The 14874-nt window shown below is 40.2% G+C and overlaps 1 protein-coding gene across 2 annotated transcripts in view; it reads left to right on the forward strand.

Moving 5' to 3' along the window:
* DGCR2 (DiGeorge syndrome critical region gene 2) overlaps positions 1 to 14874 on the forward strand; it is a 51066-nt gene that overhangs the window by 9310 nt on the left and 26882 nt on the right. For both annotated transcript variants that reach the window (XR_013925900.1, XM_080374550.1), the window contains exon 2: positions 13131 to 13253. Coding sequence is in view for 1 of the 2 variants with exons in the window: in XM_080374550.1 (XP_080230676.1) it covers positions 13131 to 13253 (123 nt within the window). In the remaining variant the exon portion in view is untranslated. The remainder of the gene's footprint in view (positions 1 to 13130; positions 13254 to 14874) is intronic.

Consider the following 14874-nt stretch of genomic DNA (forward strand, 5'->3'; position numbering starts at 1 on the left):
GTAAAACTTTGGATTTAAATTTTTCTTCCCTCTGGAAAACTCTGATCTTTGTAGAGTATTTGTTGGGTTTTAGCGCTTTTTTTTTTTTTTTTTTTTTTTTTTTACACTGACAGTTTATTTGGTCAAAGGGAATACAGCTTCTTTCCTTAGTGATGCTTCTTAAATGAAAGCTGGTTTGCATAGGAATAAATATTGGTCCAAAATTACTTGATAGGATGTGTACTACCCTAATCCTGACAATACAGTTGGTTGGAAGAGGAGACAAACCATCTTATGTGCTTAGATTTTTTGGTGTAATTTTGAGTAGGTAGCTACCAGGTATTAGGTTAAGATAAAGAAGCACTTTCTAGTTCACTTTTAGCAGCAGTTTCTCTAGACTGTTTTTAGAGGCTTTTCAGCAAGCATCTTGTGCAGAGACTGTCAGAAATTAAAAAAAAAAAAAAAAAAAAAAAGTTCCTGGTATTCAAATACTTCTGATTACCAGACTGGTCCTTCAAGGGTTGCAGGCACCACTGTGTAGTTATGAACATCCCAGAGGTGACTCTGAAATGTACTTGAGATTCTGTAGGTGAAGGACCAGTGTAGATGCTTCCTGGGAGGAAAGAGGTGCAGGTGATGCTGAAAACTTGTGAAGACAACAGCTGAGAACCAGATGCTTTTTTCTTGTTCAGAATGACCCCAGCTTTGTGAAGAACTGCAAATGAATAAGCAGAGTATGTGTCATGAATATGATGGTTTAGAGTGGAGTATGAGGATCTTGTCATAAAAGCTGTGTTTAGAAGAAGGTGAAGGTTTGAGGGGGGGGATTGAATATGGAATCTGGAAATAGCTAAGCTGAGTTACCAGGTAGTTTAGGTATTTGTGGTGTATGTGGGATAATCTGCCAGTCCCAGCCTGACTATATGGATTATAGGGGGGAAAATACTGTTTCTGATGGTGCTCTTTTCTGGACAGGATTGATTACTTGCTGAGTATTTCACTACTGATGTCATTCTTAATGGACTTTTTCTCTTCTTGTTGCATTTGTTGGGAGAATTAATGTTGTGTGTGTGAGACTATTTAAATTCTGTGTGAGGAATAGTGCTGTTTTCTTAGCACCCATGAGCGTGTTTCATAAGTAGTGGGGTTTAATGAAACCTGGACTCCAGTGCGCTTGTCTCCTATGTCCCTATACTTCCTCTGCTGTAGTACACTTGCGTCACACCATGGATTTATTAAGGCTATGTTTTCTCATGTCCCCTCTATCTGCCCACAATACATCCTCTGGGATGAGGAAGCTGGGAGTCCTGCAGGGTCTTGTGCAAAGGTCTAATTACCCCAGGTCACTGCTTCCCTCTGCTCCCACCTGGGAAGCCACCCCACCGTGGTGACAGTGTGACACGTGTTGGTGGGCTGACAACTGCTAAGCGATGCAGACCACATGGGGGTTTCCTGCCTTTTGAAGGGGCAGGGCTGTTATTGCTTCATTCCCTTACATTGGCTGTAGGCTTTCCAAAACTTGCATTGCACTCTGTACTTTTTTTGGTTGTTTTCCTTAAGCATGCTGGAAATTGTTTAGTGAATTTAATTGTGAGGTGTGATTGGCACTTTCACAGTCCACTTACTGGTTGGGCTTTATTTAAGGAAAGGGACAAAAATTTGGTGCTGCATAGGTTTAAGTCGCTTGTACTAAAATGCTTAAGTCCCACCTAAGGCTGTGCAAACCATCTGAAGTCCTGAACAGGATTGTTGATGTAGAGGAACTGTGGGCTTTAATTTTGAGCCGTATTAAAGTGTTCTCAAGTACCCATGACTTTGGTTTTGTTTGTACTGAGTGCTCTTTGTGCCAGTGCTGTATTTTGCTTTTCCCTTCTGCCTGTTTACTTACTGTCATAATATAACAGTTTCTCGGGGGTTGTGAGAGTGTGGAATGCAAGCCTCTTGCTTAGCTGGTATCCTCACTGCTATGAAAATAAACTGGTTTTCAGTTTGGAATGCTGCATTGCTTAATTCATGGTATATTTTTGGCTTAATTCAAGTAGAAAGTTGTATTTTCTGTGTGGTTTTAGCAGTACGTGGGAATTGGGAAATACATTTTTTCTGTCTCAGTCCTAGGAATAAGTGTCCACATTCATAAAGCACAATGTCTGTATTTTCTAAGTCTTAGGAAATCGTAGCCAGGGTTCCCATTCAAGAAGCTGTGATGTTGTTGCTTTGGCTGAATGCCGAGTCTGTTGTGCTGCTTAGCTTTTTTTTATTATTTGTTTTGATTTTTTTTAATCCTTATTGGCATTGAGTCTGCCCTCCAGACAAAGAGCAGACAATGAATTGCATTGAATGACACTTGTGAGCAAGGAGAAACTGGGTCAGTTCCAAGCATGTGCAGGGTGTAGGTATAACACTGATATTGAGTCATAGAATTGTTTAGGTTGGAAAAGACCTTTAAGATCATAGAGTCCAACCATTAACCCACCACTAAACCATGTCCCTAAGCGCCACATCTCAATACCTGCAGGGATGGTGGTGACTCAACCGCTCATTCAGCTGCTCCTCATAAGGCTTGATCTCCAGACCCTTCGCCAGCTTTGGTGCCCTTCTCTGGATACGTTCCAGCACCTCAGTGTCTTTCTTGCAGTGAGGGGCCCAAAACTGAACATGCTGTAAGGTGTGTTCAAGGTGTGGGCTCACTAGTGCCCAGGTACAGGGGCATGGTCACTTCCCTTGTCCTGCTGCCCACACTATTTCTGACACAAGCCAGGATGCTGTTGGCTACCTGGGCATGCTGCTGGCTGTTGACCAGCACCCCCACCGGGTCCTTTCCTGCCAGGCGGTTTTCCAGCTGCTCTTCCCCAAGCCTGTAGCGTTGTGTGGGGTTGTTGTGACCCAAGTGCAGGGCCCGGCACTGAGCCTTGTTGGACCTCATGCATGGCCTCAGCCCATCCGTCCAGCCTGTCCAGATCCCTCTGCAGAGCCTTCCTGCCCTCCAGCAGATCAACACCCCTGCCCAGCTTGGTGTCATCTGCAAACTTACTGAGGGTGCACTCGATCCCCTCGTCCAGATCATTGATACCAAACAGGACTGGCCCCAGTACCGAGCCCTGGGGAACACCACATGTGACCGGCGCAGCTGGGTAACTCCATTCACCACCACTCTGGGCTTGGTCGTCCAGCCGGCTTTTTAGCCGGTGGAGAGTACACCTGTCCCAGCCATGAGCAGCCAGTTTCTCCATGAGAATGCTATGGGAAAGACTTTACTAAAGTCTAGGTAACCAACATCCACAGCCATTCCCTCATCCGCTAAGCGGGTCACCTTGTCATAGAAGGAGATCAGGTTTGTCAAGTGGGACCTGCCTTTCATAAACACCTGGTGGCTGGGCCTGATCACCTGGTTGTCCCGTACGTGCTGCATGATGGCACTCCAGATGATCTGCTTCATAACCTTCTCCAGCACTGAGGTCAGATGGACAGGCCTGTAGTTCCCTGGATCTTCCTTCCAGTTCTTCTTGTAGATGGGTGTCATGCTTGCTAACTTCCAGTCAATTGGGACCTCCCCAGTTAGCCAGGGCTGGTGATAAATGATTGAAAGTGGCTTAGTGAGCGCTCTGCCAGCTCCTTCAGCACCATTGGGTGGATCCCATCTGGCCTGTAGATTTGTTTGTCTCTCGAAGTGGTGTAGCAGTTCACTGAGCATTTTCTCTTGGATTATGGGGGTTTCATTCTGCTCCCCATCCCTGTCCTCCTGGCTCAGGGGGCTGGGTGCCTGGAAAACAGATATGAGGGGTTGAGGTGGAGGAGTCTGCTACTGTTCCTTACAGTGCTGCAAAATCTTTTGATGGATGTTAGGGTCATCTAGTGTAACTTACTATGACAGAACACTGAGTAATACAGCATGTTCATTAGTTATTCATTAAGGATTTACAGTTTTCAGCTGGAGTGCTGTCACAATTTTAATTACTTCATGAAACTGCATGCTGAGGTCATGCAGAAAATGCCGGTGCCTCTAACATGTATTATGTATTTATTTTTGGAACTGATGTGTTCCTGGTAAATAAGATTATAACTTCAGAATCTCTAATTTTCAGGAGCTGGAATTAAACTTGAGAATAGCACAGGCCCCCCCTTTTTTTTTTCTTTTATCTTTTTTCTTTTTTTTTCCCTTGAGCTCTGTGCTATGTGCTGTTGTGTTTTCATACCCTCCTGCACATACTCGGGCCATGAAGAGCCAAAGCTACGTGACCTAAGGATCGTGCTTGGGCACGTTTTCAGTAGCATAGGTGAACAGGTGAGCATTGTATCTTCTGAGGAACTGAACGTGAAAATGGAGTGCTCTGTTCTGTAGTTTTTTGATTGTTCTGTAGGTTTTTAATTCCAATGATGCTGCAGGCTTTTAATTTGAAGAACGGTAAGCAGAACCAATTTTATTGAGGAAACTAAGGAGTAAACTTCATTTGTGGAATGGATAGTTGCCTGTTGGTGATTTGTGAGCTTCACAAATTGTTTTTTCTCTGAAAATAAGGTGGTGTTATCACAGTCTGTTTTTCTCATATTGTGGCTTTGTTACAAAGTACTGTATGTACTCTCTGCTACACTGAATGCAGCAGTGGGTGGGGTAAGGATAAATTTAAAAGCATGTAATTGAAGTAAGATTCACCAAGTGATATAAAGAAACCTGCTGGGAGATGAATGGATGGTGAAAACTTCTCTGAGTTCTGGAGCTGAGGGGAAATACCATGTAGTTACGGCCTCTTGCCCGAGAGCAGAGCCTTTGCGTGGGATTGGTGATACCTCAGAGACAAGTCAAAAACAAGAAAACCTGTTCAAAGATTGTGTCAGAACATCGTCAAGTGCAGTTCGTAGTCAGCTTCTCTGTCACTGAAAACTGTTCAGCAACTTTCACTTCCAGCCACCACAAGCAGAGGCCGGGCAGCACTGCTGTGCTCTTCACAAGCTGGCAGATTTTCAGGAATTTTGCATGAGATATGATGCCTGTTCCGGTGAACTACACCTGTGGATTTGAGAGAAGTCCAAGTTACAAAAACTGCTTTTCAAGTGCAGAGAGACTAGCTTAGAGACAGTTTTTTCATGTATCTGGTGAGGATTAAATTAAGAAAACCATTGTGGTATTGTTGCATTGGGAATATTAAGAATAATCTAAAGTTTCTCTTACTACTTACAGAGGTATTGGTTGTGTTATGCTTCCTCTGAGCATAAATATTAGATATGGAGCTCTGTTTGTTTTTGTGACGATGATGGGTGTGGTGTTCCTTACGTTGTTTTGTTTCTGATACTTGCTCACAGGCATTTGTTGAGCACCGGTGTTGAGCAAAATCTCCAGAGTGAAGGATTTAAGGGGCTAGGCTTCTTGCTGAAGATGCTAGGATCTGATCATGCGTGTTCAGTTTAGCATAGGCCAGGTTATGCAGAAACAGTAATTTGAGAAAAAAGCAGTTTTCAGTTACGGTAAACTTGATGTGTTAAAATATGGAATGATACTGCAACATGTAGGTACAGGTCTTAACTTAAGGATGGAGGTTTAGTATTATAAAAATATAAGAAAGACCTGTTGGACAAGTTAAAATCTGAATAAGAAGAGTTACTGGCCGAAGCACTTGTAGTTAAGAGTTTTTGTTAGTGCTTAATCAGGTTTTGATAGCTGTAATTGCTTCTTGAAATCCGAACAGAATATTCTCTTACAGGTTGGTTCATCGGGTTTGGCACAATGAGTGACTTTACACTGAGAAGGCAGGAAGTATTTTTGTCTTTTGTTTTCCTTCAGTCTGTAAATAAAAATGATGCCAGAGGATCTACCAGATCCAACCTTGAGGAATGTGACCAAAATAAGCCAAGTACTTGAGGTACGCACAAAACTGCCATTGTTTGTTAAAGCTTACGTACCAAACCAAACCATGTAGTTATCTTTTCTAATACATGCATTTCAGAGTAATAGCTAATAATCGAAATAACATTAAATGCTGGTTTGTACATTTAATCAGATTTCAATTTCCATACAAATGAAGCTCAGCAGACAAGAGTAGTCTTCATTAGTGTAGCAAATGAAAAGTGGTGTTCCTTTCTATGAAAAACTGAGATTCAAATCTATACTTGCTATATAAATGCTAAAATCTAACATGTATCCGTAGTCTTAGCTACAGAAAGAATATCTTAATTTACCACTCTTTACTGACTGGTGGATCTCTTTAATAAAGAAATGTTAAGTCATTGCAACCAGAAGAACCCAGACTTTCATAATCAGTCACTGAGTTTAATCTCTGCAACCAAAGCACTCTCCTGAATTGACACATTTTGGAGGCTTTGGTTTAGGCCTCTGGCTTCTCATCTATACCTCTTAAATCGTGGATTGCCAAGACATCAGAGTTTTTGTACCGCTAATTATTTATGTATCAGAGTTAGGAACAAGTAGCTTATAAGGGAATCTTCTGCCTGTCAAGGTTACATTTCTGCTTTAGGAGAGTTTTGGCTTTCTAGTGTTCCTTTTTCCACTGGTTTCTGTAACGGTAAGCTTCAGTGTCTTGAAAATATAAGGTTGAAGTTTAGATTTTGAAAACTTTTATGTGTTCACCTAATGCTTTATGAGAGGTGTTTATTATATTTACCTGAGGCAAGGCCTTTGTCATTTTTATTGGATGTAGCATTTCTTTGGGCTGAATTCCTTTTACATCTCTGTAAAGGATGATTGATTGAAGGAGGATAAATAATCCTGTGAAGGCAGTATCAAAGCATTCTCATTTACCCACCACCTTGTCTTTGCAGAAGTGTTTTGATGAGTAAATAGTGCTTGTAGACTGTAAGGGTGCTTTTTTTGAGGTCCATAAGCAGTTGGCATCTGTTACTTGGCAGAAATTTTTATAGCTTGCTGGTTTTTGCCTATTGCCAAGAGCCATTTCCACCCTTGCTGCTTCTTTTACCCCTGTGGTGGTGTGACCTGGTACAGCTTTTCGTGGGTCAGCACAGTGACTCTGGTCAGTAATCAAGGCTTTTTTTGTGGTATGGAGGTGCCCGTCCCAGCTCTGTTTACTGGACAGCACAGGACTGAAACAAGCTGTTCTGCCTCTGAGGAGATGTGTGTGTAATCCCAGCATACCAGAAAACGTCTTCTATTAGAGATAATACTTAAAAAATAAACACCTTAGTAGATGATCTAGCTTCATTGGCAGACAACTGTTATGAGGGCCCAGTTCCACATTAATTGATACTGAATCGGTATAACTGTTTCTGCTGAATTAGTTGAGCATGCAATCTTTCTGACTGCAGGGGGACAAACTGTAGCTGAACTGATTTAAAATTAGTGTGGACAGACAATAGCTTAATTTGATCTGAAGCTCACTGTTTCAAAGCCAACTGATGAAATTCATTTAGAAAACTAAACTAGCAAGGTGAACTTGTATTGAATCAGCATTTTATCTCATGTTCCTATTACAGTCTTGATTTGATATTGGAAGTTCTAAAATGAGATTTACTGTGTTGAAAAGCAGTCTCAGATACAGGATATAGATCCTCCTCTGCTTTTTTTTCAAATAAAATAATTGTTTTGAGTAACTATTGTCCCTTACCTTTTGCATAAAAAAGAAGATGAATAAGAAATTAGTTCACATTTAAATGCAAGCAAGAGATGCCCTAGTTGAAATACACCTCTGAAAGACTTAAAATGAAGCAGAGAATGCAAGTTGCATGTAGTGTAGCACCCAGGGTGGCACGCTGACCAAGTGTGCATCTGCTGCAGGAAGGGTGCACTGTGGCTTTCCAGTGCTCAAGCTCCAGAAGGAAAATGTTCTCAATTACACAAAAGGATGACATGAGATGATTAAACCTGAAGGAACTTCCTGGATTGTTTTATAACGGCAAAAAGGTGTTTGTTTTATGAAAGGTGAAGCTGCTGGAAATCAAAGCAGTGTGTGTATATGTGTATTTTTTTATTCATGTGTCATGAAGTTTTTCCTGTAGATAATGCTTCTTGTAAATATCTGTTTTGAGTACTTAGCAGAAAATGTGGAAAGTTAACATGCTGTAAAGAAAATTTAAAAATCTAGTTGAGCTCTATGTTGGAGCACGTGGTAAGTGTTGTAAAACATAGGCATTCAACATGTAATTCAGAAAATCTTCAGAACAAAAGCTTCCTGTATGACTGTAAGCAACCAGTTTGAAAACTTAGGGTTTTTCCCTGTATGAAACCTAGATTTTTCTCTAAGTCAAAAATCCTGACTTGTCACTGACTAACATAGAAAAGTAGTATTTGGCAGCTAAGGAAGATGAAGACTTGTTGTTTATATGACACTGTTTGAATTTATTTATTGTCTTGCCTGTTATGTCTGGTATTTGATTAATTAAACTTACAAAACAGTTGGATATTTTCTTTTAAATTTCAAATTATAGGTCCACAACTAGCTTTGGCAAGACGACTTTCAGGTGAATCACTTGTGGGCAGGTGATATTACCTAATAATGTGCAAAGCAAACATTATTTGTCCCAGCAAATTGTTACTGGGTTTTTTGGCCTTCGCTTGACAGTTTTATCTTGGGTTATATAGTAAGCGTGTAGAACTGATACATGGTTTGAACCTGATTTCAATTTTTCTTCTCTTCTTTTATGTAAAGGTAAGGAGTTCCTTGCTCCCTCTGACCAATTTGTAGTTCTTAATAAACTGTTGCTGGAGAGAACAGGTGAAGTGTTACCAGAGAACACATTGTGTTAATTGTTGGTATTTCTGACACAGACATTTGCTCAGATAGGAGTGTGCAGGTTGCTTGGCTTGGGTTTTAGGGAAGAAATGCCCTATTGTTGGGATAGTATGGAAGCAGCATTCAGGACTTCTGCTCGTAGGCTCTTTTTATCCGTAGCCTTTAGCAAACGATGTGATTCTCTACTTCATTCTGACCGCTGATGGAAGGATGACTTGGTTAGCAAGATTGTTGAGGGTTAACATTGTAGAAATGCTTTGAGATGGTAAACTGAAAACACTGTATATAATGACACCTCGCCGCTTGAAGTGTTTTCACGTTCTCACACTGCTCAAATTTTGTGATGTTTTGTAAGTTTATAGTATGTATAGTGCAAAAACTACAATTGCTGCTATTTCCAGCGTTTTACTTGCCTCCCTTCTTCACAGTAAATGGCAGATGAATGTAATTGTTCTAAAATGAGATTTCAGTGTACTAAACTTTGTGCTGTAGCATAGCAAAGACTGTAGCTGATCCTTAAAAGAAAAAAGAAGCCTTTTATGTTAAAATCTCATATGTGAACCATAATACTGATGAAACTCATTATGTTGTATGCGGCTGCTGGAAGTGGTTGCCTTTCCATTTTTTCACGTCTAGGCAGTTGCCTTTAGCTGATGTTGTATCGGTGCCTGTGCTCCAACAGCTGCTTGCTTGTAGCTGAACTTGTGCCATTACATATTTTCTAACAATTCTGAAAATACAGAATGTTTCTGCTTTAACAGCTGGTAGAAAATGTGTGTTTTTAGTAGTTTCATCCTTTCTTGCGGTGAGTTACCATCAATAGCTATGAATAGTGGGGGATATCTGGCTTTAGGGACAGAAGTGGGACTGGTATTTTTGAAACTTTGCAGCTCTTTTGAAGAACCGGAAGTCTTACGTGGGTGAAGAAACGGTTTTTATTTACCACACTCCTGGAAAGTACAAAGTCAGACCATGTGTTAAGTGATTACTTGCATTTCAAAAAAGATGGATGGTGACTTTGTGTTGTACTGTTGATTGCTACTGCTTATGTCTTCGTGAATCCTTTTCTGTTGCTGGCAGCATGACTTGCCTTTCCTGCAGTAAAGAGGCAAGCTTGAAATGTTTTCATTTTTCTGCTGTTTTGATTTAAAAATAAGCTACTGAAATGAAATGCATGACAGGGTTGTGGAGACTAGCACCTATCCTGTGCATCCCCGCCTCTCCCGAATTTCTTGGTTCCTTGGCCGAGTATCTCACAGGCTCATTATAGGGTTGCATCTGTTTTTATCTATGTGTTTTACCTCTGAAGGCTCTGGCCTGGCTGGCTGGTGTGCTCTGCCGTGGCAGTCCTGAGCGTGGGGCCGAGGGGGTGTCAGCAGGCAGCCCTTGTGCTCAGCCAGTGCTGCTGCGCACCCGCTGCCGGACCTTCTCCGAGTGACAGCCTGCTGGTGTGCGTACCATGGGGCCTCAGTGGAAGTCTGTACTCCCATCGGTGGCAAGGCGCTGCCAAAAGAACTGATCTTAAGCATCAGTCCTGAAGGAGGCCATCGGGTATGGCCAGACGCCCCCTGAGCACAGGTGAGAGGAGGTTAGATTTTCTCAGATGATTGCATCTTGTTTCTCTTTGTGCTAAACCACAGTAGGCAGCACACAGAAACAAAACAATTCAGGTGAAACTCATCTAGAAACTGCATGATGATTTAAGGAATTCAGTAACGTGGGGATATGGGCCCTGGGTTAGGATGGCTCGAGAGGTATTATGGGCAGTGTTTGCAGAATACAGAGATTTTCATTTCACAGTATTTCTTTCAGTGTCACATTCCCCGCCTCTGCAAGAGAATTGTGTAGCAGTTTGTGTTTCTTGGTCTGAAATAATTAGTGCATCTGACATACGTGGCTTCCGTTGGGAACAATTGTTCAGCTGGGTTGAGTGGTGTTTTAATAGAAATGTTTTGTACTCTTCCATGTATCCACATTCTTCAGACAGGAGTGTCTGTAATACAGGAAGTAATGACATTACGGCATGTAACTGGCATTTTTTAAATGCCCGTAATATTGGGATGGAGTCATCCTTTTATCTGAACCAGTCATATGTAATTGTACATAGAACAGCAATAGAATGTATGAAATTGTAGAGACAGAAGTATTCTTTACTGGTTTTCCTGTGTGCACATTGCTTGTAGTGCTTTCCTGGTGGGTGCTGCCTTTCGACACCAGAGGGCTGTGGAATAGCTTTCTTCACAGGGTGTGTACGTGACTTCTGTTAAAATCAAGCAGTAAAAAATAAAGAGTTTATTTAAAGTACTGAATTTTGCAATAACTGCAGGTGGATGCAATGGAAACTGGGAGCTGGGCTGAGACTAGACTTTCCTGTGCAGAATATCTACCACAGGCTCCAGTGTAAAATCTGTACTTGAAACTGCGATAGTAGAACTTTCTAAGAAACCTTCCGCTGTGTGCGCAAAAGTGGTGAAAGAAGCTGCAATGATTTAATGACAAGTCGATGCTTTTCTGTTAACTTGAAATTTTGAATAATTTTAATTTCAGCTTGAGGTTTTGCATGCGTTTGGTTTGTGGTCCATCCATTTCCCCCTCCCTCCCCCTGCCCAAATTAAAGATGTTTTTTTTCATTTTCTCTCTTGCTGCACTGGGTAAGTGAAGCTTAATCTTTTATTCCCCTAACAGGGTGGTGGTGGTGTGCTCCTTTGGGGCTAAATAAATTTCCCTCTTTTGGTTAAATGAATTATTTCATTTTTGGGGTTTGCTTTGTTTGTTTGTTTGTTTTTAATTTGGAGGGGGATCATTATGACCTAACCTGGTAGAATTTTGTTTTATTTTATTTTTTACATTTACCCCGTGCTCATTCTCTGTTACCTGTTTGGACTGAGTAAAACTCTAAATGGGTGAGAACATTCTTGTCTTCCTGTAAGGTCTGTTGCCATCAGTATTCTGGCAAGTCTGTGTGATTTCTTAGCAATTTTTTGACCTGAATGTTTTCTCTGGGTAGATGATTGCTGTGAGCATGTGTCCATTTTTTATTTTTCTAGAAGAGCAGGTCTGTGCTTTGAAGAGAAACCAGACTAGAAGTGAATTTTAATCTTAACATTGAATTAGAAGCTTGTTATCAATATCCTATAGCAATTATTAGGTATGTGGGTACAGCTTTTATTGCGAGTGCATGATAACTGGTTTTATTATGCCTTGTCATGTTGTCTGAACAATTAAAGGTGACCTCTGTCTTGATTTTGTTTAGATGTGTGTTTCAAGAAGGTAACAACTGCAATTCTAGCTCTCTTCTTAGATTGTAAACAGTAGATGAGAGAATACATACCTGTGTTTTCAATTTTCTTTTAGAGATTTCTCCCTGCAAAATGGATACCTACTTGATTCTTTCAAAACCAGGGATAAGTGTGTTTTACTTTGAAACACTTTTCTCTTTTAAAAATAAAAAAGTGTTTGTTCTCTAGACATAGTTTACCTGGGATTATTGCAGCCTGCTGAGAGGAAAATGTGCTACCTTGTTCAAAAACATTGGTTGGAAAATTGACCACCACCGTCCAGAAGGAAGGTGGAGCAATATTGGTCTGGTGTGAAAGTGAGCCTGTGGGTGCTGATGGTGACTTGCAGACCTGCCACCTCTAAACAAGCTTAAATTGTTCGCTTGTGTAGGCAGATTTTTTTTTAATTGCAAAAATGTTTTGAGGGACACAAAATGAAGCTGAATTATTAGATTCTGGCATTTGATAGATGGAATTGATACAAAGAAGCTTTGAAAAATTTGTACTTTTTATAATGCTAATTAGGTCTGACAGTATAATGATGGCAAGTAGGCAGTAATCTTGCAGAAGCAGGAACTACATGTTTGCAGATATTGACAGTTTCTTGTGAAGGATGTCTTCATATGGAGAAATTCTACAAAAGAGCTTAAGCTAGAAAGTGAAAACAGGTTCATTGATACAGATATTGTTTTACAAGTAGTTCTATGAAACTGCTCTAAACCAGGCTGGACATTTGCGCAAGTATATGTAGTGATTGGAATGAAAATAGGATTCTGAATTTATTGTGTAATCTATCACTTAACTACCATAGCATATTTGTGTTGAACTTTGGTTCTGAGAAAAGTGAACAAGTAATCCTCAGTGCCTCACAAGAAATAAATGGGTAATGCTACAGTGATAGCTGCTCACATGGTATCTTTATCAGGAAGTCTGTTACCGCAGATGTCTGAGAGCATTATTTCCCAAGCACTGGAAGCTGGCCCACCTGTCTATTAAAAGCACAAACATGCAGTTTAAAACATAGAAGTGATCTGAAATGAAGCAGTCTTGAACATGCTGAGTTATCCGGAGGTTTTGTCCATTACACTTCAGTAATATGTTACGTGATGGGTGATTAACATATGTACAGACTTGAAAGAATAAAGGCTTCAAACAGCACAACTTTCTTCTTCCCTAGAGCTCCGCTGCACCCCAGGGGAGTTTGCATGTCGGAGTGGTACCATCCAGTGCATCCCTTCAAAATGGCAGTGTGATGGATGGCCCACCTGCGAGGATGAGAGTGATGAAGTTGACTGTCCAGGTAAGTATAGCTGAGAAGACTGCTTAACCTCAGCGTCAGCTGGTTTTGCAGCAGTACTTTGACTCTTTAAGATTGCTTGCTTATTTTTATTTGAAAGTGGAGATTGTTTGGTAGAACTGTACCCATTATTAACAAACTTTGAGTTGGATTCTCTTCAGTTTGTGAACTAATGCTACAAAGAACTGTTTTGCTTGTCTGAATTATCCTTCCATTCTTACAGACTGAGTAGGTAACCTGGAGATGAGAAGAGTTTGTAATCTAAAAAGAGACTTCCATGATGAGGAAGAAATAATGTTGCAGTTAAACCAAAATGACACCTAGACCTGTGTCTAAATTCAGAATTACTATTTTGGTTGTATATTACTCAAACTGTTCTGGGTGACATTGTTGGACTTCGGTAGAGAGCTTGTTTTATTGTTCCCTGTTCTGATTATGCTTCTTGTGCTTAAGTGGAGAACTTTGTTCTGCCAAATAAGCTGGTGTATTTGCTTGTCGTAAACTCTTGTGATAACATGCTTTCGGGAGCCTATCACCCGCAGTGGTTCTCTGCTAAAGCTACTGGATACTGAGCTGTCTTTAAAAAACAAGCAAAAATTTTTATATAATCATGGTTTAGAAGATTTTCATTTGTTCCTGACAAACAAGCAAATGCAACTATTTTTCTGTGTTTCTTAAAAGTGAAGGGACCTGTAATTTTTATTTTTTTTTTTGCTTTAAGAACAATGAAGCAGGAATCTGAAAGCATGAATGCAGCTGTGGCATAATTCAAAACTGTTATCTCTACAGTGTGACTAAATTGCATTCAGAAACTATTTTAAGTATTTTTTTGCCACTAAACTACTTAATTTGCTTGAGAGAGAATCACAAAGTTTGCAGCATAGTCATCACAGCATTCAGTCTGTCATCATTCTGAATTGTGGGTTATTTTAGAGAGGTGCTACAAAATAGTAACATCAGTATTTTACAGCTTGTTGCTCTTCTAAATACTCCTATTTTCTCATGGAGTTAGAGAAGTAGATCTAACACTCAAACTTTGGAACTTACTATAGTTTACCATCTCCCCAGTGTGTGTTATGCACAAATAATTCAAAGAATGTGTTCAGTGCTCTTTTTAGAAAGCTTTTGACTAGTTTGTATGAGTGTATATATTTGCAGCATGGGGGACAAAAGTGTTGGTATTTTCTTCTGACATTGAAAGTTAAGCTATGCCATTGATATTCTGTTTAAGGATATTCTTTATAATGTGGATGTCATAAAGAAAGATGATTTTATAGTTGTGCTGTTTTTCTTGCTCCTTTTTAGCTAACTCCGGCCAAATGTGAAAAACTAGAGACATAATAAAATTGTGGAGGTTAATGGGAGTTAATGTTTAGGGGAAAACAGAGTCATGTTAGTGTCTGAATTTACTCAAAAAAGCACTGAATGCTTTACTTGTGGGAATATTGAAACATGCACATTAGTAGAAAAGAGTGTTTTTATCTTGTTGCCTAGTGTTATTAGTTGGCAATTTAAGTTGCTGCATAGAGGATGCAACAGAATGATGTAGACTCAAGGACTGGAATTACAAAGGATATTTAGTATATGGCTAGGAAGAGGATTTCATGAAAGTAACATTTTTCAG

Source organism: Falco punctatus, assembly GCF_963210335.1.
Source record: "Falco punctatus genome assembly, chromosome: 1".
NCBI lineage: Eukaryota > Metazoa > Chordata > Aves > Falconiformes > Falconidae > Falco > Falco punctatus.